Here is a 22,332-nt window from a genome sequence, read left to right as displayed (position 1 = left end):
TAGAATTTAAAAAAAATGATAGAGTGATCTTCTTTGCAGAACAGATACTAACTCACAGACTTTGAAAAACTTATGATTACCAAAGGAGACAGGCTGGGAGGGGAGGGATGGGCTGGGGGTTTGGGATGGAAATGCTGTAAAACTGGGTTGTAATGATCACTGCACAACTATAAATATAATAAAATTCACTGAGTTAAAAGCCAAAAAATAAAATAATAAAATATGGAGTTCCTGCCCTGGTGCAGTGGGTTAACAAACCAGCTTGTCCTTGTAGAGGCACTGGTTTGCTCCCCGGTCCTGCACAGTGGGTTAAGGATCTGGTGTTGCTGCAGCTATGGCACAAGTCACAGCCCTGGCTTGGAGTCAATCCCTGGCCCAGGAAATTCCATATGTCACAGATACAGCCAAAAAAAAAAAAAAATCAATACAATAAGTAAGACTCTAGGCCAGGCTAACATGGGGGGAAAAAAAAAAAAAAAGGGTGAAGACAAGTTTTCCAACATCAGAAACACAAAAGAGGGCATCACTACTGATCCCGTGGAGAATAAGATGATAATAAAGGAATATTACACCCAATTCTATTCTCACGAATTTGGTAAATTACTTGAAAACCTACGAAAACTCACACAAGGAAAAGTAGATTATCTAAACAGGACTATTATTAAAGTAATTGCTTCAGTACTTACTAACTTCCCAAAGAGAAAAGCACCAGGCACGGAAGGTTTCACTGGTGAATTCTACCACAGATTTAAGGATGAAATAACAATGCTCTACAAAATCTTCAAGCAAATATAAGAGGAAATGGTTCTTAAATCATTTCATGAGGCCAACATTATCCTGATATCAAAACCAGATAATGACATTCATTACAAGAAAACTAAAGACCAATCAATCTCTCTCCTGAATATAGATGCAAAAATCGTCAACAAGATGTTAGCAAATTGAATGCAAAAATGTATAAAAAACAGTTATAAGCTACAACCAAGTGTGATTTATTCTGGGTATGCGAGGCTGGTTCAACATTCAAAAACCAGTCACTGTAATCCATCACACATCACATGAATTGACACAGATAAACCATCTGACAACATCCTAAACTTAGAATAAAAACTCTCCAGAAGCCTGAATAAAAGGAAAATTCCTCAATTAAAAAAAAAAAAAAAACCTGCAAACCTCCTCACCCCAAACTATAGTTAACGTAATAGTTAGTGGCAAGAAATTAGAGGCTTTCTCTAAGGTATGGAACAAGGCAAGGATACCATCTCTCTATTCCTCTTCAACACTGTGATGAAGTCCTAAAGAACACAATAAGAAAATAAAGGCATATGCACTTAGAACAAAACAATTAAACTGTCTTTTTCTCCAATGAAATTTTACATAAATATAAATATATATATATATATCCACACATATATAAATACATATATATATATCCCAAAAAGAATAAAAAAAAATCTCCAAGAATTAACAAACAAGTACGGTAAAGTTAAAGCAATCCTGAGGAACAAAAACCAAGCAGGAGGCAGAACTCTCCCAGACTTGAGGCAATGTTACAAACCCACAGTAATCAAGACAGTGTGGTACTGGTACCAACACAGACATAGACCAATGGAACAGAATAGAGAACCCAGAAATAAACCAAGACACCTACAGTCAATTAATCTTCGACAAAGGAGGCAAGAATAGAAAATGGGAAAAAAGAGTCTTTTGAGCAAGTGGTGCTGGGAAAACTGGACAGCCACATGTAAATCAATGAAACTGGAACACACCCTCACACCATGCACAAAAATAAACTCAAAATAGCTTAAAGACTTTGACATAAGACAAGACACCATCAAACTCCTACAAGAGAACACAGGCAAACTTATTCTCTGACATCAACCTTACAAATGCTTTCTTAGGTCAGTCTCCCAAGGCAATAGAAATAAGAGCAAAAATAAACCAATGGGACCTAATCTGACAAGGTTTTGCATAGCAAAGGAAAGCATTAAAAAAAAAAAAAAAAAAAGACAATCTACGGAATGGAAGAAAATAGTTTCAAACGATGCAACCGACAAGACCTAACCTCTAAAATAAACAACTTCTACAATTCAACAGCAAAAAGCCAACAACCCAATGGAAAAATCGGCAAAAGACCTGAATAGACATTTCTCCAAAGAAGATATACAGATGGCCAAAAAGCACATGAAAAAAATGCTCAACATCACTGATTAGAGAAGTGCAAATCAAAACTACTATGAGATACCACCTCACACCAGTCAGAATGGACATCACTAATAAGGCCCCAAATAACAAGTGCTGGAGGGGGTGTGGAGAAAAGGGAACCCTCCTGCACTGTTGGTGGGAATGTGTAGTTTTCTAAAGTACCTCCATACTCTTTTCCACAGTAACTGCACTGTTGGTAGGTTGTTTCCATGTACAATTACTGTGGAAAAGAGTATGGAGGTACCTTAGAAAACTACACATAGAATTACCATATGACCCAGCAATCCCACTCTTGGGCATATATCTGGACAAAACTTTCCTTGAAAAAGACACATGCACCCATATGTTCACTGGAGCACTATTCACAATAGCCAAGACATGGAAACAACCTAAATGTCCACTGACAGACAGATGGATTAAGGAGATGTAGTACTACTCAGCCATAAAAAAGAACAAAATAATGTCATTTGCAGCAACATGGATGGAACTAGAGACTCTCATAGTAAGTGAAGTAAGTCAGAAAGAAAAAGACAAATACCATATATCATTTACATCTGGAATCTAATATATGGCACAAATGAACCTTTCCACAGAAAGGAAAATCATGGACATGGAGAACAGACTTGTGGTTGCCAAGGGGGAGAGGGTGGGGGAGGGAGTGGGATGGACTTGGAATTTGGGGTTAATAGATCAAACTATTGTCTTTGGAATGGATAAGTAATGAGATCCTGCTGTACAGCACTGGGAACTATATCTACTCACTTATGATGGAGCATAATAATGTGAGAAAAAAGAAGGTATATTATGTATGTGTGACTGGGTCACCTTGCTTTACAGTAGAAAATTGACAGAATACTGTAAACCAGGTATAATGGAAAAAAATAAAAATCATTTTAAGAAAAAAGTATAGCAACGCTGAAGAAGATTAATAAAAGTCAACTGCCTTTCAGCAATATACCAGTAATAAATAAATGGCATCTGATATTTACCATAGCACTAAACAAAACACTAAAATACTCAGTACAAATCTAACAGTATGTAGAGATCTATGTGTAGAAAACTACAAAAATGTGATAAAAGAAACCAAAGAAAATAAATAAATGGAGGGGGAACGGATTAAGATGGCGGAATAGAAGGACTGGAGCTCAACTTCACTCCTAAAAGCAACAAAACTCACCACTAAAGACTAAGCATTCTTCACCCAAATGGACCTGAAACCTTAAAAAAGATATCCAGGAGTTCCCGTCATGGCGCAGTGGTTAACAAATCCGACTAGGAACCATGAGGTTGCGGGTTCGGTCCCTGCCCTTGCTCAGTGGGTTAACGATCCGGCGTTGCCGTGAGCTGTGGTGTAGGTTGCAGATGCGGCTCGATCCCGCGTTGCTGTGGCTCTGGTGTAGGCCGGTGGCTACAGCTCCGACTGGACCCCTAGCCTGGGAACCTCCATATGCCGCGGGAGCGGCCCAAGAAATAGCAACAACAACAACAAAAAAGACAAAAGACAAAAAAAAAAAAGATATCCAACTCCAGAAGAAAAAGAAGAGGACACATCAAGAGGTAGTAGGGGCAGTTTCGTGGTATAAGCAACTCCACACCTCCCAGGTGGGAAGCCCCACAGACTGGAAACTAACTGGTTTACAGAGACTCACCTACAGGAGTGAGAGTCCTGAGCCCCACATCAAACTCTCACGTGTAGGGATCTGGCACTGGGAGAAAGAGCCCCTGGAGCATCTGGTACTGAAAGCCAGTGGGGCTTGTGCGCATTCTTGACCCCATTCTTAAAAGGCACACACAGACTTTCACATGTACTGGGTTCCATCCACGGCAAAGCTAAGTCTCCATAGGAATCTGGGTCACACCTGACTGCAGTTCTTGGAGGACCTCCTGGGAAAACAGGGGTGAATGTGGCTTGTTGTGAGGGAAGGACATTGGAAGCAAAGCTCTCAGCAATATTCAGCAGCTATGCCTTCCTCTGGAGGTGGCCATTTTGGGAAAACCGGGTGCCACCCATCAGCGCTGAGAAGGCCCGGGCAAACAACAATCCAGGTGGGATCACAGCCCTGCCCCTCAGTAAACAGGCTACCTAAAGACCCCTCAGGCACACAGCTGCCTCTAATCCCATCCAGAGACTAAACCTCACCCACCAGAGGGATTAGAATCAGCTCCACCCACCAGTGGGCAGGCATCAGCCCCTCCCATCAAGAAGCCTACAGCAAGCCCCCCATACCAACTTCAGCCACAAGGGGGGCAGACACCAGAAGTAAGACAGGCTACAACTCTCTTATCTGTAAAAAGGTCACCACACCAAAAACCTATAAAAAGAAAAGACAGAGAACTGTAACTCAGGCAAGGGAGAAAGGAAAAACCCCAGAAAATCAGCTAAGCCATGAGGAGAGTCTCAGCCTCCAGGAAAAAGACTTTAGACTGTTGATGCTGAAGATGATGCAAGACACTGGAAATAAACTGGAGGCAAAGATGGATAACTTACAGGAAACCCTGACCAAAGAGATACAAGATACAAAACTTAAACAAGAAGAGATGCGGAATACAATAACTGAAATAAAAAATTCACTAGAAGCAGCTAACAGCAGAATACAGGAGGCAGAATGAGTAAGTGAGGTGGAGGACAGATCAGTGGAAATTACGGATGCAGAACACAAAAAAGATTGAAAACAAATGAAGAGAGTCTCAGAGAACTCTGGGACAACGTTAAACGCACCAACATCTGTATTACAGGGGTGCCAGAAGGAAAAGAGAGAGAGAAGGGGACAGAAAAAACATTCCAAGAGATAATAGATGAAAACTTACCTCACATGGGAAAGGAACCACTCACTCAAATCCAGAAAGCACAACGAGTACCATACAAAATAAAACCAAGGAGGAATACACTGAGACACATATTAATCAAACTGACCAAAATTAAAGACAGAGAAAATCTTGAAAGCAGCTAGGGAAAAGAAACAAATAACATACAAGGGAACCCCGATAAGGTTATCAGCAGATTTTTCAGCAGAAACTCTGCAGGCCAGAAGGGAGTGGCATGATATACTAAACGTGATGAAAGGAAAAAACCTCCAACCAAGATGACTTTACCCAGCAAGGCTCTCATTCAGATTTGAAGGAGAAATCAAAACCTTCACAGGTAAGCAAAAGCTGAGAGAATTCAGCAACACTAAACCAGCCTTACAGCATATACTAAAGGAACTTCTATAGGCAGAAAAGAGCAAGAGAAGGAGGAAAGAAAAAAGAGCAACAAAAACAAATCCAAAGCAATTAAAATGGCAATAAGAACATACATATCAATAATTACCTTAAATGGTAATGGACTAAATGCCCCAGCCAAAAGACATAGACTGGCTGAATGGATACAAAAACAAGACCCATATTATGCTGTCTTCAAAAGACCCACTTCACTTCTAGGAACACATACAAATGGAAAGTGAGAGGATGGAAGAAAATATTTCATACAAACGGGGATCAAAAGAAAGCTGGAGTAGCAATACTCATAACAGACAATGTAGACTTTAAAAAGAAGAATATTCTAAGGGACATTACATAATGATCAAAGGATCAATCCAAGAAGATGATATAACAATTTTAAATATCTAAGCACCCAACACAGGTTCACCACAATATATAACTGCCTACAACCTTAAAAGGAGTAATCGACAATAACACAATCATAGTCAGGGACTTTAACACCCCACTTACAGCAATGGACAGATCAACCAGACAGAAAAATCAATAAGGAAACACAGGCCCTGAAGGATGCATTAAACCAGATGGACTTAATAGATATTTATAGGACATTCCATCCAAAAGCAACAGAATACACATTCTTTTCAAGTGCACATGGAACATTCTCTAAGATTGATCACATCCTGGGCTATAAGTCCAACCTTGGTAACTTTAAGAAAATTGAAATCATATCAAGCATCTTTTCCAACCACAATGCTATACGACTAGAAATCAACAACAAGAAAAAAACTACAAAAAACACAAACACGTGGAGACTAAACAACATGCTACTAAACAACCAATGGATCACTTAAGAAATGAAAGAGGAAATTAAAAAATACCTAGAAGCAAATGACAATGAAGATACGACACTCCAAAACCTATGGGATGTGGCAAAAGCCGTTCTAAGAGGAAAGTTTATAGCAATACAAGCCCATCTCAGGAAACAAGAAAAAGCTCAAAGAAACAAGCTAACTTTACATCTAAAGCAGCTCAAGAGAGAACAGACAAGACCTAAAGTTAGTAGAAGGAAAGAAACCATAAAGATCAGAGCAGAAATCAATGAAATAGAAACAAAACCATAGAAAAGATCAATGAAACAAAAAGCTGGTTCTTTGAAAAGATCAACAAAATTGATAAGCCCCTAGCCAGACTTATCAAGCAAAAAAGAGAGAGGACTCAAATCAATAAAATTAGAAATGAAAAAGGAAAAGTAACAATGGACATCACAGAAATACAAAGGATCATAAGAGACTACTATATGCAACTATATGCCAATAAAATGGAAAACCTAGAAGAAATGGACAAATTCTTAGAAAAGTACAATCTTCCAAGACTAAACCAAGATGAAATAGAAAAGATGAATGGACCCATCACAAGAACTGAAATGGAAACTGGGATTAAAAAACTTCCAACACACAAAAGTCCAGGACCAGATGGCTTCACAGGTGAATTCTATCAAACATTTAGAGAAGAGCTAACATCTATCCTTCTGAAACTATTTCAAAAAAATGGCAGAGGAAGAGATACTCCCTAACTCATTCTATGAGGCCACCATCACCCTGATACCAAAACCAGACAAAGATACCACAAAAAAAGAAAACTACAGGCCAATTTCACTGATGAACATCGATGCAAAAATCCTCAATAAAATACTAGCAAACCTCATCCAACAATACATTAAAAGGATTATACATCATGATCAAGTGGGATTTATCCCAGGGATGCAAAGGTTCTTAAATATCCACAAATCCATCAGTGGGATACAACACATTAACAAACTGAAGAATAAAAACCATACGATCCTCTCAATAGATGCGGAGAAAGCCTTTGACAAAATCCAACACCCATTTCTGATAAAAACCCTTCAGAAAGTGGGCATAACGGGAACCTATCTCAACATGATAAAGGCCATATATGACAAACCCACAGCAAACATCATTCTCAATGGTGAAAAGCTGAGAGAATTCCCGCTGAGATCAGGAATAAGACAAGGATGTCCGCTCTCACCATTACTCTTTCAACATAGTTTTGGAAGTCCTAGCCACATCAATCAGAGAAGTAAAAGAAATAAAAGGAATCCAAGTTGGAAAGGAAGAAATTATCCCTATTTGCAGATGACATGATACTATACCTAGAGAATCCTAAAGACTCTACCAGAAAACTGTCAGAGCTCATCCACGAATTTGGCAAAGTTACAGGATACAAAATTAATACACAGAAATCGACGGCATTTCTACACACAACAATGAAAGAGCAGAAAAAGAAATTAGGGAAGCAATCCCATTTACCATCGCATCCAAAAGAATAAAATACCTAGGAGTAAACCTAAGGAGACAAAAGACCTGTACTCTGAAAATTATAAGACACTGATGAAAGAAATCAAAGATGACACAAATAGATGGAAAGACATACCATGCTCATGGATTGGAAGAGTTAATATTATCAAAATGACTATACTACCTAAGGCAATCTACAGATTCAATGCAATCCCTATCAAGTTACCAAGGACATTTTTTACAGAACTTAAAATATTTTAAAGTTTGTTTGGAAGCACAAAAGACCCAGAATAGCCAAAGACATCCTGAAAAAGAAAAATGGAGCTGGAGGAATCAGGCTCCTGGACTTCACACTATACTACAAAGCAACAATCATCAAAACCGTATGGTTGGGAGTTCCCGTCGTGGTGCAGTGGTTGACGAATCCTACTAGGAACCATGAGGTTGCGGGTTCGGTCCCTGCCCTTGCTCAGTGGGTTGACGATCCGGCGTTGCCGTGAGCTGTGGTGTAGGTTGCAGACGCGGCTCGGATCCGGTGTTGCTGTGGCTTTGGTGTAGGCCGGTGGCTACAGCTCCAATTGGACCCCTAGCCTGGGAACTTCCATATGCCGTGGGAGTGGCCCAAGAAATAGCAAAAAAAAAAAAAAAAAGCCATATGGTACTGGCACAAAGACAGAAATAAGATCACTGGAACAGGATAGAAAGCCCAGAATTAAACCCACACACCTATAGCCAACTCATCTATGACAAAGGAGGCAAGGATATACAATGGAGAAAGGACAGCCTGTTCAATAAGTGGTGCTGGGAAAACTGGACAGCCACATGGAAAAGAATGAAATTAGAACACTCCATAACAGCATACACAAAAATCAACTCCAAATGGATTAAAGACCTAGATGTAAGACCAGTCACTATAAAACTCAGAGGAAAACATAGGCCACTCTCTGACATAAACGACAGCAACATCTTCTCAGATCCACCTATCAGAGTATTACAATAGCCAAAACATGGAAACAACCTAAATGTCCATCGACAGAGGAGTGGATCAAGAAGATGTGGTACATATACACAATGGAATAATACTCAGCCATTAAAAAGAACGAAATACTGGCATTTTTAGCAACATGGATGGACTTAGAAATTATCATGCTAAGTGAAGTCAGCCATACAATGAAACACCAACATCATATGCTATCACTTACAGGTGGAATCTGAAAAAAGGACAGACTGAACTTCTCTGCAAAACAGATGCTGACTCAGACACTGAAAAACTTATGGTCTCCAGAGGAGACAGTTTGGGGGTTGGGGGGATGTGCTTGGGCTGTGGGATGGGAATCCTGTGAAATCAGATTGTTATGATCATTATACAACTACAGATGTGATAAATTCATTTGAGTAATAAAATAAATGGAGAGATATCCCATGTTCATGGACTATAAAATTAAATATTAAACTATCAGTTCTTCCTGACTGCATTTGTAGATTCAATGTAATCCCAATCAAAAGCACCAGAATCTATTCTGTAGACTTCGAATGGATTTTAAAGTTTATATGAAAAGGCAAGTATCCTGGAATAGCCAAGGTAACAGTGAAGTAAAACAAAGCTGGAGGATTACACATTACCCAATTTCAAGACAGTATAAAGCCACAGTATTTTAAGATAGAGTAGCTGGCTAAAGAACAGACACATGGATCAATGGAACAGAATAGAAAGCCTAGAATTAGACCCACACAAATACATGCAAATGATCATATAACAAATAGATATTCATTCCACAATGAAAGAAAACTAGTTTTTAAATGGCCCTAATTTTTTTTTTTGGATACTCCTGCAGCACACAGCAAGTTCCCTGGCTAGGGACCAACACCACAGCAGTGACAACATCAGGTCCTTAACCCAATAAGCCACTAAGGAACTCTGAAACGGCCTAAATTCAAATTTTCTAATAGTGTTGATTAAGCTCAATCTCCATTTTATTAACATCCTAAAATGATAAATTTTACCTTACATTTATACTTGGTGAAGTATATCTATGATTAGAAGGCTCCAGTTAATTCACTGAGGCATGAACTCAAGCAATTCAATAACTATGCAAAAGGTAGCAACTAGCTAATAGAACAGAAAATCTTTCTTTCCCTAAATGTTAGCAATGGTCAGCAAAAAAGAACATTTTCTGAACTTGGTCTTTAAGTCTCAGCTTAAATGCTACTTTGGAGGCCTTTCATGACCCATAGGATAAGTTAATCCCACTTACAGTATAATTACATAGAACCCTGTACCTCCTCTCTTCTGTAAACACTGTATTAACTATGTTAAACTAATCTAATGATATATAATATACTGATATTAATGTGTATACACATTATAGGATGTATGCTCCAGAAGGTTAAAGACTTTTTTTTCCTTTTTAGGGCCGTACCTGGGGCATATCCAAGTTTCCAGGCTAGGGGTCGAATGGGAGCTATAGCTGCCAGCCTATGACATAGCCTACGCCACAGCCAAGTGGGATCCGAGCTGTGTCTGCAACCTACACCACAGTTCATGGCAACACTGGATCCCTGATCCACTGAGCAATGCCAGGGATTGAATCTGCATCCTCAGGTATACTACCTGGATTACTTCCCCCTGAACCACAACTGGAACTCCCTCAAAGACCTTTTTTTATTCACTAACCCCTTGCACAATGTCTGGTACAAAGAAAAGGCTCAATAATTACCTGCTGAATTTAAATGCATGAAGTGTGTGTTGTGAGGAAACAGCATAAAATTTCTGTCATCAGAGGAGTTCCCCTGGTGGTGCAGTGGTTAATGAACCTGACCAGTATCCTTGAGGACACAGGTTCAATCCCTGACCTCACTCAGTAGGTTAAGGATCCGGCACTGCCCTGAGTTGTGGTGTAGGCTGGCAGCTACAGCTCTGATTTGACCCCTAGCCTGGGAACCTCCATATGCTGCAGGTGCAGCCCTAAAAAGACAAAAAAAAATTTCTGTCATCAGAAACAATTTACCAAAATCTACAGAAACTTTCTATGTATGTCTTTAAATGTCAGAGATAAAAAGGTTCATAAAACCTGTCAACAATTTTTTTTAACTTACTAAATCAAAAGGGATTTTTCTGGAAGAAAAACTTAACCTAAGAGAAATGGGAAGAACCAAAATTATCCAGCCATGACCCAGATCAGTGGTTCTCAACCTGACTGCAAATAGAAGTCACCTGGGACACTCGATACCAATTTAATTAGGCTGGTAATAGAGCCCAAGTGATAGGCAGTACTTAACATTTCTCCAGGTAAATCTAATGTTCTGTTAGTGTGAAACAAAATCCTGTAAGAAAGAGTTCTAGAAACTGTATCAAATCAAACAAGTCTCATAACTGGAAAGATCACTACAATAAACAAGAAACTGAAAACTGATAAAAAGGAAAATTAATAAACCTTTATTTACAACCAATGGGGTTGTAGTAACAAAAGAATTTAGAACTTTTAAGTTAAACTGAACATAAGCAAAAAGTATGATATAAAGAAGTCAAATTGTAAATTAGATAGCATGCTCTGAAAACCACAAGAAATCTACAGAGAGTTACACACTATCAAGATATATACTTTATTCAAATGTATTCATAGAGTCTACTCCATGTCAAGCAAAGTAGGCACAGGAAACTAAAGTAAGAGCCATTTCCTACAAATAGTGTGGAGACAAAGTTAAGTGAAATGGAAAACAAAATGACTGAATGTCTTCATCCTTCACTGAAATTAAGAGGACTGAAGACTTAAATATGGAATGCAAACTGTTTCTTTAAAGAAGACAATATAGAATAGCTTTATGATTTCAGATTAGGAAAGGATTTATTAAATAAGACAATAAAAAGGAATTAAGGAACAGACATCTATAATGAAATTAAGAATTTTAATTCATTGTAAGATACCACTTAAAGGAGGGAAAAGGTCAGAAATTTGGAGAAGACATTTGTAACTATATAAATGGTAATTAAAAGCATTGATAAAGACTTGTATCCAGAATATATAAAGATTTCCTAGGAATGAACATCTTTTTCTCTTGAGGGCTGTACGTGCAGCACATGGAAATTGCTGGGCTAGGGGTCAAATTGGAGCTGCAGCTGCCGGCCTACACCACAGCTACAGCCAATCTGAGCCGCATCTGCGACCTACACCACAGCTCGAGGCAATGCCAGGTCCTTAACCAACTGAGTGGGGCCAGGGATCGAACTTGCATCCTCATAGATACTAGTTGGGTTCATTTCTAGCCACAGCAGGAACTTTTTTTTTTTTTTTTAATTCAAGTCTAAACTTTGTATCTGCAAATCCACAGGATGAATTTGTTTCTGGATGTTACTTCTTCAAAGACCTAATTTGCTTCTGGCAAGCATCTAGCCTAAGAACACCGGCAACTGATTCTTCATTAACCCTAATGAATCCAGTTAGTGATAGGGGTAATTTGAAACTGGACTTCAGTCTTTGTAAAGGCCAGTTTATTTCCAGCTGTTACTACTAAGGCGTATCCTTTCAGAGTTCCCACCAAAAGCCCTGGAAACTTAACTGACTCCCTCATCCTTCATGTACCCTGAACTAAAATTTTTGAACGCCCTAACCACAGGGTCTCTCAATAGCTCTTGTCAAATTTTCAACTTCTCAACACTGCATGAGAAATCAAAGGATCTCTTTAGGGGGAAAAAGTGGTCCTGGTTCCTCTAATCTATGTTCCACCCAAACATATCCTGCATTTGCACTTCATTTTGCTTGTAATGCCTCCCCTTGCCTAATCTTACACCAAGCCATCCACCTGGCTAACACCTCTTGTGAAAGGTCCCCGACAGCCTCCCTGACCAGGTCCTCTTCCCTACTCTGAGCAGTTAATCACGCCCCCCACTGTGACATCAAAGATCTTGTACATACTTATTGCTCTTACCCTAAAATACAAGCATTTGTTCACATGTTTCTTCCAAAACTTGGTATATTCTTTGAAGTTGTCATCCAGTGTCTTATTTTCGCAAACCTGGTGTCCAACCCAATGAACACTAAAATATCCCAATAAATGTTTGGTGTATGAATTTAGTGAATGAAACTTTCTCTTCATCTCCATCTCCCTTTCTCATTTTCCTCTCCCTTTGGATAGCATCTCACAACAATGAATCATGACTCACTCTATGGATATTAGGAGATTTCAGAATTCTGATGTCATAAAAGGCAATTACATACTCCACCCAAAGGCTAAATCATCAAAGTCCTTAAGTAAGGATAGCACAATTTTCCAGCAGAACCTCAAGTCCAAGAGAGGAATCTCTTTCAAGCAGAATCTCATGTCCTTCTGATTCCTATTGCAAGACATCCTAAGGTCTCTAAATGGATTATAAGGCTCCTCATCCTCAGCCCACCCAATCTGGTCTTAAATTGACACTTTAAGATAGAACAAGTTTCACTACTAAGATGTCTCCATCAAAGTATCTGAGATGTCTGGGGGCAAAGACTTTAGTCTGTCAAGCCCCTTATACAGCTAATGTTTCTTTGAAATATCCCTTGAAACAATGCCCATCTTAGGACTTGACTGTTTTTTTCTGGGTTTTTTTTTTTTTTGTGGGGGGTGGGGTTTAGAGCCGTGCCTGTGGCAAATGGAAGTTCCTGAGCTAGGGATCAAATTGGAGCTGCAGCTGCCAGCCTACACCACAGCCACTGCAACGTGGGATCTGAGCGGCATCTGCAACCTACACCACAGCTTATGGTAATAGCAGATCCTTAACTCACTGAGCGAGGCCAGGGAATTGAACATGCATCCTCGTGAATACCAGTCAGGTTTGCTAGCACTGAGCCACAATGGGTATTCCCAGGACTACTTGATTTTGAATCTTAATCTTATTGAGATACTCATTCACTCAACATCGCACAACATTTATGTAGCACCTACTCTGTGCTCTGGGACCACCACCCATAACATGTTTATATTACTTGACCTGACGACATGGCCCAAATGACAACCATGATGGTGTGGCATGGCTGCATCTGGCCCCTGCTTATTCTGTGCTGGCACCGGGACCCACACATCCTCATCTTCCAGCCTCTGGTATAAGGCACACTATAGATTTATCTGTTTTTGTTTTTGTTTTGTCTTTTCTAGGGCCGCACCTGTGGCATATGGAGGTTCCCAGGCTAGGGGTCCAATTGGAACTGCAGCTTCCGGCCTAGGCCAGAGCCACAGCAATTCGAGATCCGAGCTGCATCTGCAACCTACACTACAGCTCATAGCAACGCCAGATCCTTAACCCAATGAGTGAGGCCAGGGATCGAACCCACAACCTCATGGTTCCTAGATGGATTTGTTAACCACTGAGCCATGACAGGAACTCCCTATAAATTTATCTTAACTCAAGAGTTGCCCAGTTGACTCTGTAACATTTAGTCAATTCCTTTAACTTTTTCCTTTAACTCTTCTCCCTGCCAACATTATCTTGATTTTTTTAAAGTATCCTTTTCTTGGCTTTTATAAAGTTGAACTTATCAATTTTTCTCCTTCTCCCTCTTAACAAAATGCCAAACTAACTAAAACTAAAATATCAGACATTACTTGTCTTCTTATTCACATATTGTTTCTCAATACTTGTGTTTCCACTGCTCTACAGAGGAAAAAAGTATTTCTCATTCCTGCTTTATTGGCACTTCCTGGAATTACAAATTCAATGCCAAATAACTGTGGCAGGTGACAAAATACGTTCCTTGGTCATAAATCACAAAGTATAAAGAGAGCTTGGTAGTAGCTGAACCTAAAGTAAACAGAGACGCTCTTCTGACAAATTAGAACAAGACATAATCGGAATTCAAAGGAGAGCTTGGAGTACTGTGAAGGGGGCTTGAAGAAAATTGTGGGCAGGGTATTTCCAGAACCAGTTAAAGTAAGTAATACTAAAAATCCTATTAAATAGCTAAGAAGCAATTCACAGGTGGGAGGTGTGTGGAAAATATGATAGTGGAGCCACATCATTTCTAATCACACCAGTCTGAGGAAATCACTTCAACCTCTGAATGCCCAATCCACATAAATTGTTTTCTTTTGCTTTGTTTAAGGGCCGCACCTGCAGCATATGGATGAAGTTCCCAGGCTAGGGGTTGAATTGGAGCTGCAGCTGCTGGCCTACACCACAGCTCAAAGCAACGCCAGATCCTTAATCTTGAGTGAGGCCGGGGATAGAACTTGCATTCTCATGTATACTAGTCAGATTTGTTACTGCTGAGTCACAAAGGGAACTCCCAAGAGTTGTTCTTGAAATGCTTATCTTACTTTCTAGATGCTAAGTTCCTCGGCTTTTTATTTCATCTTTACAATATTCCTCTAGCAGGTGTATTTAAAATAACCAAATCTCAGGCATCAACCCTGTGATTTTTAGGTGTTAATTTACTTTCCCAGGTAGGTTACCCTACCCAAGAGTTATACTGACATCAAGCTCTTAGCAATTTACAATGATAAATTTACAATGATAAATTTACAATGATAAATTTACAATGATAAATTTACAATGATAAATTTACATTTATCATTTAAAGTAGTCTTAAGTGCTATACAAGTAATATATATATACTAGAGATCAGTTTAAATAGTAATGAAACTGTTTTCCTGGAATCTTCTCATTTTATGAAATGGCAAAGCCAAGGCCAAACATTGAAGGTAATGGTCTTTCCCAGCATCAAAAATACACTTCTACAATAATAAGCACCTTAGAATATATATGCCACCAAACATGCATCTATATAATGCTCTAGAGTTTGCATAATAATGTCACACACTCCTACCTCATTTAAGCTCCACAATGTTTATTTTTACCAGGGAGTAAAACTGAGTAAGTTGCCTGAAGGAGCTAATATCTATTATTCAGAGCCAATAATTAACATACAATTGACATCAACACATGTATTATGTGCCAGTATGATGTACTATATTGGGATTTTTTTGTTTTGGCTGTGCCCTGGGCATACAAAACTTCTGAGGCCAGAGATCAAACCTGTACTAGAGCAGTCACCCGAGCCTCACTACCAACAATGCCCTATCCTTAACTCACTGAGCCACCAGGGAACTCCACATTGGTTTTTAAAATCTGCCTGCCAGAGCTGAACAAGTGAGATCACTTCTTCAAAGATTTTAGGCTTTTTTTCCATTGTGTATAAGTCTAGCCTGGGTACTGTAAAGCTTCTGACACTTTAACATAAATATTTACCACTGGCGCTCTTGTCAGAATTAACGTTATGATTCAATAGATCTTAGACAGGAACCAAGATTTTTTTAACAAGCTGCCAGGTGATGCTGCTGCTGCTGATGCTGTTGGTCTGCACTTTAGAGGGTTGTAGAATATATAATTTATCCTAACTAGCACCAGTAGCTAAAACTTATCATGCTTTCGCCTTCAGCTTGATATCCAAGACTGAGGCACACAGAGATGAAATTTCCTTAGATCACAAAGCTGATTATGTGGAGAACCAGGATTCAAACTGAGGCACACTGCCTCTGCAGGGCACTCTCAACAGCTCCACAGTATCCCGACGTGATCTCAGCTGACAGGCAGATTCAGAACTCTAAGCCAGGTCCAGAGTTATTATCTTCAGTACCACTCTTCGGAGTGGGGTCTGGGCTATGACTGTGCGGTTGGTGTCAACATAACGTTGTTGGGAAGCGGAATGAGAACCAGAGCCTACCTCTCAACACGCCGCACTGGGTGGGGAAAGGGCGGCAGGCACCCATACCGCTCTGTGATCGGGAAGGGGGTCCTCGAGGACAGATCACCTGCCACGGGCAGGTACGCCCATGCCCGTGGGCGGACTGAGGGGGCGGGGCCTGCGCCCGGGATAGGTTCCGGGAGGGACGTACCAACGCCGGCAGAGGAAGGGGTTCCAGAGGCCAGGACGGCGCTGCTGCCTCCGCGCCCCGTGCCGAGCCTGCATAACTCTTAACCCAGCCCTCGGCTCCTCTGCGGAGCGCTGTGGTACCGAGGTTTTCTTTCGCCACAACCGGCTCCTAAGAGACTTCCTCCGGCCCCTCGGCCGAGTGGGAGGCCCCGGAAATGGGGGCCGAGCGGTACCTGGCCAGCCGCGGGGAAAAAAGGTCCAGTCCACCACCAACTCCACTGAGCCCTCACAAACCCACCCACTCAGTGCCGCCGCCGTAGCCCTTACCAGCTCTTTGGGCGGCTTCTCTTGGGTTTTACCAAACAGCCCCATGGTAAACTGAACTCGTCTTGCCCCTTCCGGCTCTCCGTTCCCTGCGCCCAGGCAGGTCACGGGCAGCCGCCTGGGCGGGGCGGGTAAGAGAAGAGGAGGCTGGACGCCCGGAGTCGGGAGCGGCCGCTGGGATCCTGGTGCGCATGCGCCGAACTCATGCGCAGACTTAGGTCGGCGGAGTCAACGCTGAAAGATCGACGCGATTGCGCACTTTATGGGAGGGGATTTGCTGACCCAGGTGATGAGTTAGCTGTGTTTTCTTAGGCCTGGGAGGTGATTCCTCCGAAAGATGCGATTTTATTGACTGCACCTGGTGATTACAGCTGCGTTGCTCGCGCTGTATTGTTGCGCCGGAATTCTTTATCTTTACCAACAAGGTACTTTTACAACCACTTTCCCAACGGCTTCACCCTTCTGTCCCTTAGGTACCTTACTTGTAGCAAGGCAGCAGTGACCTCTTCTTCCTCTCGCCGGACCTTCTCCTTCCCTATGTTGTCTCTGCCATCACTTAGTCACTAAACCTGGGTATCATCTCTTCTCCCCCTCTTACCAGGTCCCAACAACTGTAACTTTTTTTTCTTTTTAACTCCAGCCTTCTAATGCCAAATGTCACAGCTTTGTTCAGGCCATCGCCATTTCCAACGTGGATGATTCCTACCAGCCATTTGTGTGTGTGCTTGTGTGGTCCTTCAATCCACGCAGACCATAACCTTAATCAAATTCTCAAAGGAATCTGTGACGAAAAAGGACTGGTCGCATTTTACTGGGCAGCCTGATTGAACCAACAATTACTTCCTTTGCTGATGGTGAAGCGTCCACTCATTTAGTGCCTCAACCCCAACTCCCATCTCTGGTGGGAATGGAAAATGATACAACCATTCTGAAAATATTTTAGCAAGTTGTTTAAATAATAAACATGTCTATCTCAAGCCATTCCACAGCTAGCTATTTATCCAAGGGGGGGGAAACATATGTCCTTACAGAGACTTACACAAGTATCCTTATTTGTAATTGCCAAGAAATGGAAGTAATCCAAATGTCCATCTCAACAGGAGAATGGATAAAATAATTGTGCTAGATCTGTACAGTGGAATACTACTTGACAATAAAAAAAGAAACTGTTGATACATGCAACAGCATGGGTGAATCTCAGAATAATTTTGCTGAGTGAAAGAAGCCCCCCCAAAAAAGTGTACATTCTGTATGATTTCATTTATGTGACATTTTACTAAATGCAAACTAATCTATAATGGCAGAAAGTAGATTAATGGTTGTTAGGAGACAGGGGTTGGTTTCCCAAGAGGCGGCAAGGAGGGATTACAAAGAGACATAAGGAAAATTTGGGGGGTGATGGATAATATGTTGTTTGTGGGGGTGGTTTCACACATATATGCAGTATCAAAAATTTGTCACTTTAACATAGAAGCAACCTAAATGTCGAACAGAATAGATAAAGAAGATGTGGGGTGTGCATGCATGTGTGTACACACACACACACACACACACACACACAAACACACACACACACAATGGAGTACTACTCAGCCATAAAAAAGAATAAAATAATGCCATTTGCAATAACATGGTTTGACCTAGAGATTATCATAGTAAGTGAAGTAAGTCAGACAAGGACAAATATTATGTGATATCACTTATATGTTGAATCTAAAAAAGTGGTAGAAATGAACTTAGTTACAAAATAGAAATAGATTCACAGGCAGAAAACAAACTTATGGTTACCAAAGGGAAAAGGCAGGGAGGGATAAATTAGGACTTTGGGATTAATAGATAGATATACATACTACTATATATAAAATAGATAACAGAGACCTACTGTATAGCATAGGGAAGTATATAAAATGTAATAACATACAATGTAAAAGAATCTGAAAAAAATGACATACACATATATATAATTGAATCACATTGCTGTATACCTGAAGCTAACAGAACATTGTAAATCAACTATAATTTTTAAAAATGGACATTTTAAATATGTACACTTTATGTCAACATACTTCAAAAAGTTCTCTTAAAAAATAGTAGTACATGTTCATTATAAAAAGTAAAACCTCCATTCTCACTTCCTCGGAGGAAAAGACCTCAAACTATTTATAGTTCTAATATTAAATAGTTGGTGTGGGACTTATTGTGGCTTAGCGGGTTAAGAACCCAATTAATTAAGAACCTGGCCTCACTCACTGGGATCCAACGTTCCTGCAGCTGCCCCACATAGGTCACAGATGCTGCTGGGATCCCACATTGCTGTGGCTGTGATGTAGGCTGGCAGCTGTAGCTCTGATTCAACCCCAGCCTGGAACTTCCATATGCTTAAAGTGCAGCCCTTTAAAAAAAAAAAAAAACAACTGAATCAACTATAATAAAAAAAATTTTTTTTAAGTTGGAGTGAATCCTTTGAGACCTGGAAAATATATTTTCATATATTTTAGTTATTTGGGATATTATATATATTGTTTTGCAATCTCCATTAAAAATTTTTACATAGACTTTCACTGATGTTAATATCTAGAGCTGAGGGAGTCCAGTGCAGGAATGTACTAACATTCATTTAACCATTTCCCTATTGTATGACATTACCTGGTTTCAAATTTTACCTTTTAATAATAAATATAAATACAGTTTAAATTTTTTCAGTACTACCAATATCTTCCATACAGATTGTAGTTTGAACTACCAACTATGTAGTTGGAAGAGCACCCTAGTCCAAATCCTAACAATGAATATTATTAATCATTTATGTTTTTGCCAATTTAAGGGTATAATATATTGTTTAAACTTTTCATTTTTATGGTTACTAATTCAGATGAGCATCTTTTTTTGGCTACTTGTTGACTATTTTAATTTCTTCTGTGAATTGCCTCTTCATATTCTTTGCCCACTTTCCATTGAACTGAGAGGTGAGAGGACACTGAACTTCCAATTAGCGATCAATATTTATCAAATGCCTGTTGTTTGTCAGGCATTCTAATAGGCTCTAAGAAAACCGCAATGAACAGGAAAAAGAACCTCACACAATCTGATGAGAAGGGCAAGTACCGAACAATGGTGATAAATAAAATCGAGGGAGTTACAAAAGTGTCACATTCTGACTATAATAACATGGTGATCATGACTCTTCCCTGAGCATATTTTACTTATTGTGCTTCATGTCTATTGGCACCATTTTTTTTGCAATGGCATTTGTTCACTTTATGTCTCTGTCACATTTTGGTAATTCTCACAACATTTCAAACTTTTTCATTACTACCGTATTTGTTATGGTGATCTGTGATCTTTGATGTTACTGTTTCAAGAAGAATACAACTGCTGAAGCCACAGATGATTATCGTTTTTTAGCAAACTATTTTTTGTATGTACTTTTTTTTGACACAATACTGTTGCACACTTAATAGACTATAGTATAGTGTAAACATAATTTTTACATGCTCTGGGAAACCAAAAAATCCATGTGACAAGCTTTATTGCATAATTCACTTGATTGCAGTGGTCTAGAACCAAACCCACAATAACCCCAAGATCAGCCTGTATAAGCTGAGGCCTGAAGGATGAGGTAGCAGAGAGATGAAGAGTTTCCAGTGCAGATGATAGCATGTGCCTAAAAGCCTTCCCAGTTACTGGGTGGGGGTTCTTGGCCAAAGGCATTTCACTTCCTAAAGCTGCGCTTGTTCTAAAGTTGGTCAAGGACAGAAAGGCCAAAGAGTGTGGGGGAAGTTTAGATTTGACATGTGGCCTCTCGCTGAAAAACAGAGCCCATAGCTGCTGACAGAGCCCTGAAAACGCATCAGAGCAGCTGCTTCTCAGAAACTGAAAGGGTCCCTGAGCCCCTTCCACACGTCTTCCAGGCTCCAGTCTTAGAGCAACATTTATTCTCTCTCCATGTCCTGATACTGCCTTGGCATTGAACAAAACTGTGGCTGCAGCCGTAATCTGTCCTTCCTGCATGGACCTCAGGAAGCATATACCGGATCCTGCCCCCTGCTAAGACTCGCATCTGAGGGGTGGGCAGAACTAAGTGAGCAGGCATTCTAGCTCTCTGCTCCTGCCAAGCACAGCAAGTGTTTAACAGGATCACACTCCCTCGCCATATGTTCACAGAGGCATTTATTCACACCCATTTTTAAAGGTTTTATGTGCATTCTCCTCTTGATCGTTGGAAAATATTATAAATGCATAGCCTTGGCTTGAAAGGTGCCTCAATGCCTGATGCTTTAAGTATTTCCCTGAATTTGAAATGAAAAACAGAAAGGACTGTTTCTCCTACATTCCTCATATTTTGCTCATTTCAGTAAGCTCTTGGTGAGTTTCCTGGCTCACAGCTGTTCACCATTCACCAGGTAGACTGTTAAATGGAATGCTTTGGGCCAGAAAGTTACAACCAAATCCTGGCAGGAAATTTTGACCTAATAAAAACAAGATACACCTTGTTTTATGCAACAGATGGACTCTGAAAATGTTAGATATACACTGACCTTTGGGAAAAGGAATTCTCTCCATGTGTTATATAATAATTTTGGAGTGGATTTACCTTCATTTCTAACCTTCAGGTGGGAGGAGCTCCTAACTACAGTTTATGACTCAAGATAAGGCAAAGAAAGACCTGGAGTCATCTCCCTCCCATTTCCAACTTCCCTCCACCAACCTTACAGTGAATCTTGCATCAGATTCCTAGGGCTGCTGTCACAAAGGATGACGAACCAGGTGGTTTAAAACAACAGAAATTTATCCTCTCAGTTCTGGAGACTAAGGTGTCAAGGTGTCAGCAGGACCGTGTTCCCCTCTGCTATTCTGGTGGAATTATTCCCTGCCCTTTCGTAGGCTTGGTCATGGCTGCCAATCATTGGCTTTCCTCTGTTGGCCACTGCATTGCTCCAACCTCCGCCTCTATTGTTACACAATGTTTGTATTGGTCAGCTTGGGCTGTTATAACAAAATATCATAGATTGGGTGGCTCAAACAACAGAAATTATTATTATTTTTTTGTCTTTTTAGGGCCATACCCATGGCATATGGAGATTCCCAGGCTAGGGGTCGAATCAGAGCTGTAGCTGCTGGCCTACACCACAGCCATGGCAATGCTGGATCCTTAACCCACTGAATGAGGTAGGGATCAAACTTGCATCCTCATGGATGCTAGTCAGATTCATCTCCGCTGTGCCATGAGAGGAGCTACCAACAGAAATGAGTTTTTCTCACAGTGCTGGAGGCTGGAAGTCCAAGATAAGTGGCAGCATGGTGAGGCTCTCTTCCTGCCTTGGCCCTCTCTTTGTGTCCCCACATGGTAGAAAGATCCCTTATGAGGTCCCCATCTCATGACCTCATCTAAACTTAATTATCTCCCAAAGGACCCATTTTCAAATACCATCACACTGGGGGTT

At 40.4% G+C, this 22,332-nt stretch overlaps 1 protein-coding gene across 1 annotated transcript in view; it reads right to left on the bottom strand.

Moving 5' to 3' along the window:
• Window positions 1-17,106, bottom strand: part of CHMP3 (charged multivesicular body protein 3) — a 76,873-nt gene extending 59,767 nt beyond the window's left edge. The window contains exon 1 of the mRNA XM_047781586.1: window positions 16,892-17,106. Within this exon, the coding sequence (XP_047637542.1) occupies window positions 16,892-16,936 (45 nt within the window). The 5' untranslated portion in view covers window positions 16,937-17,106. The remainder of the gene's footprint in view (window positions 1-16,891) is intronic.
• Between the last annotated feature and the right edge of the window lie 5,226 nt (window positions 17,107-22,332).

Source organism: Phacochoerus africanus, chromosome 5 (genome assembly GCF_016906955.1).
Source record: "Phacochoerus africanus isolate WHEZ1 chromosome 5, ROS_Pafr_v1, whole genome shotgun sequence".
Lineage (NCBI taxonomy): Eukaryota > Metazoa > Chordata > Mammalia > Artiodactyla > Suidae > Phacochoerus > Phacochoerus africanus.
Note: the sequence above shows the minus strand (reverse complement) of the source record. Positions and strands in the feature narration are given on the sequence as shown.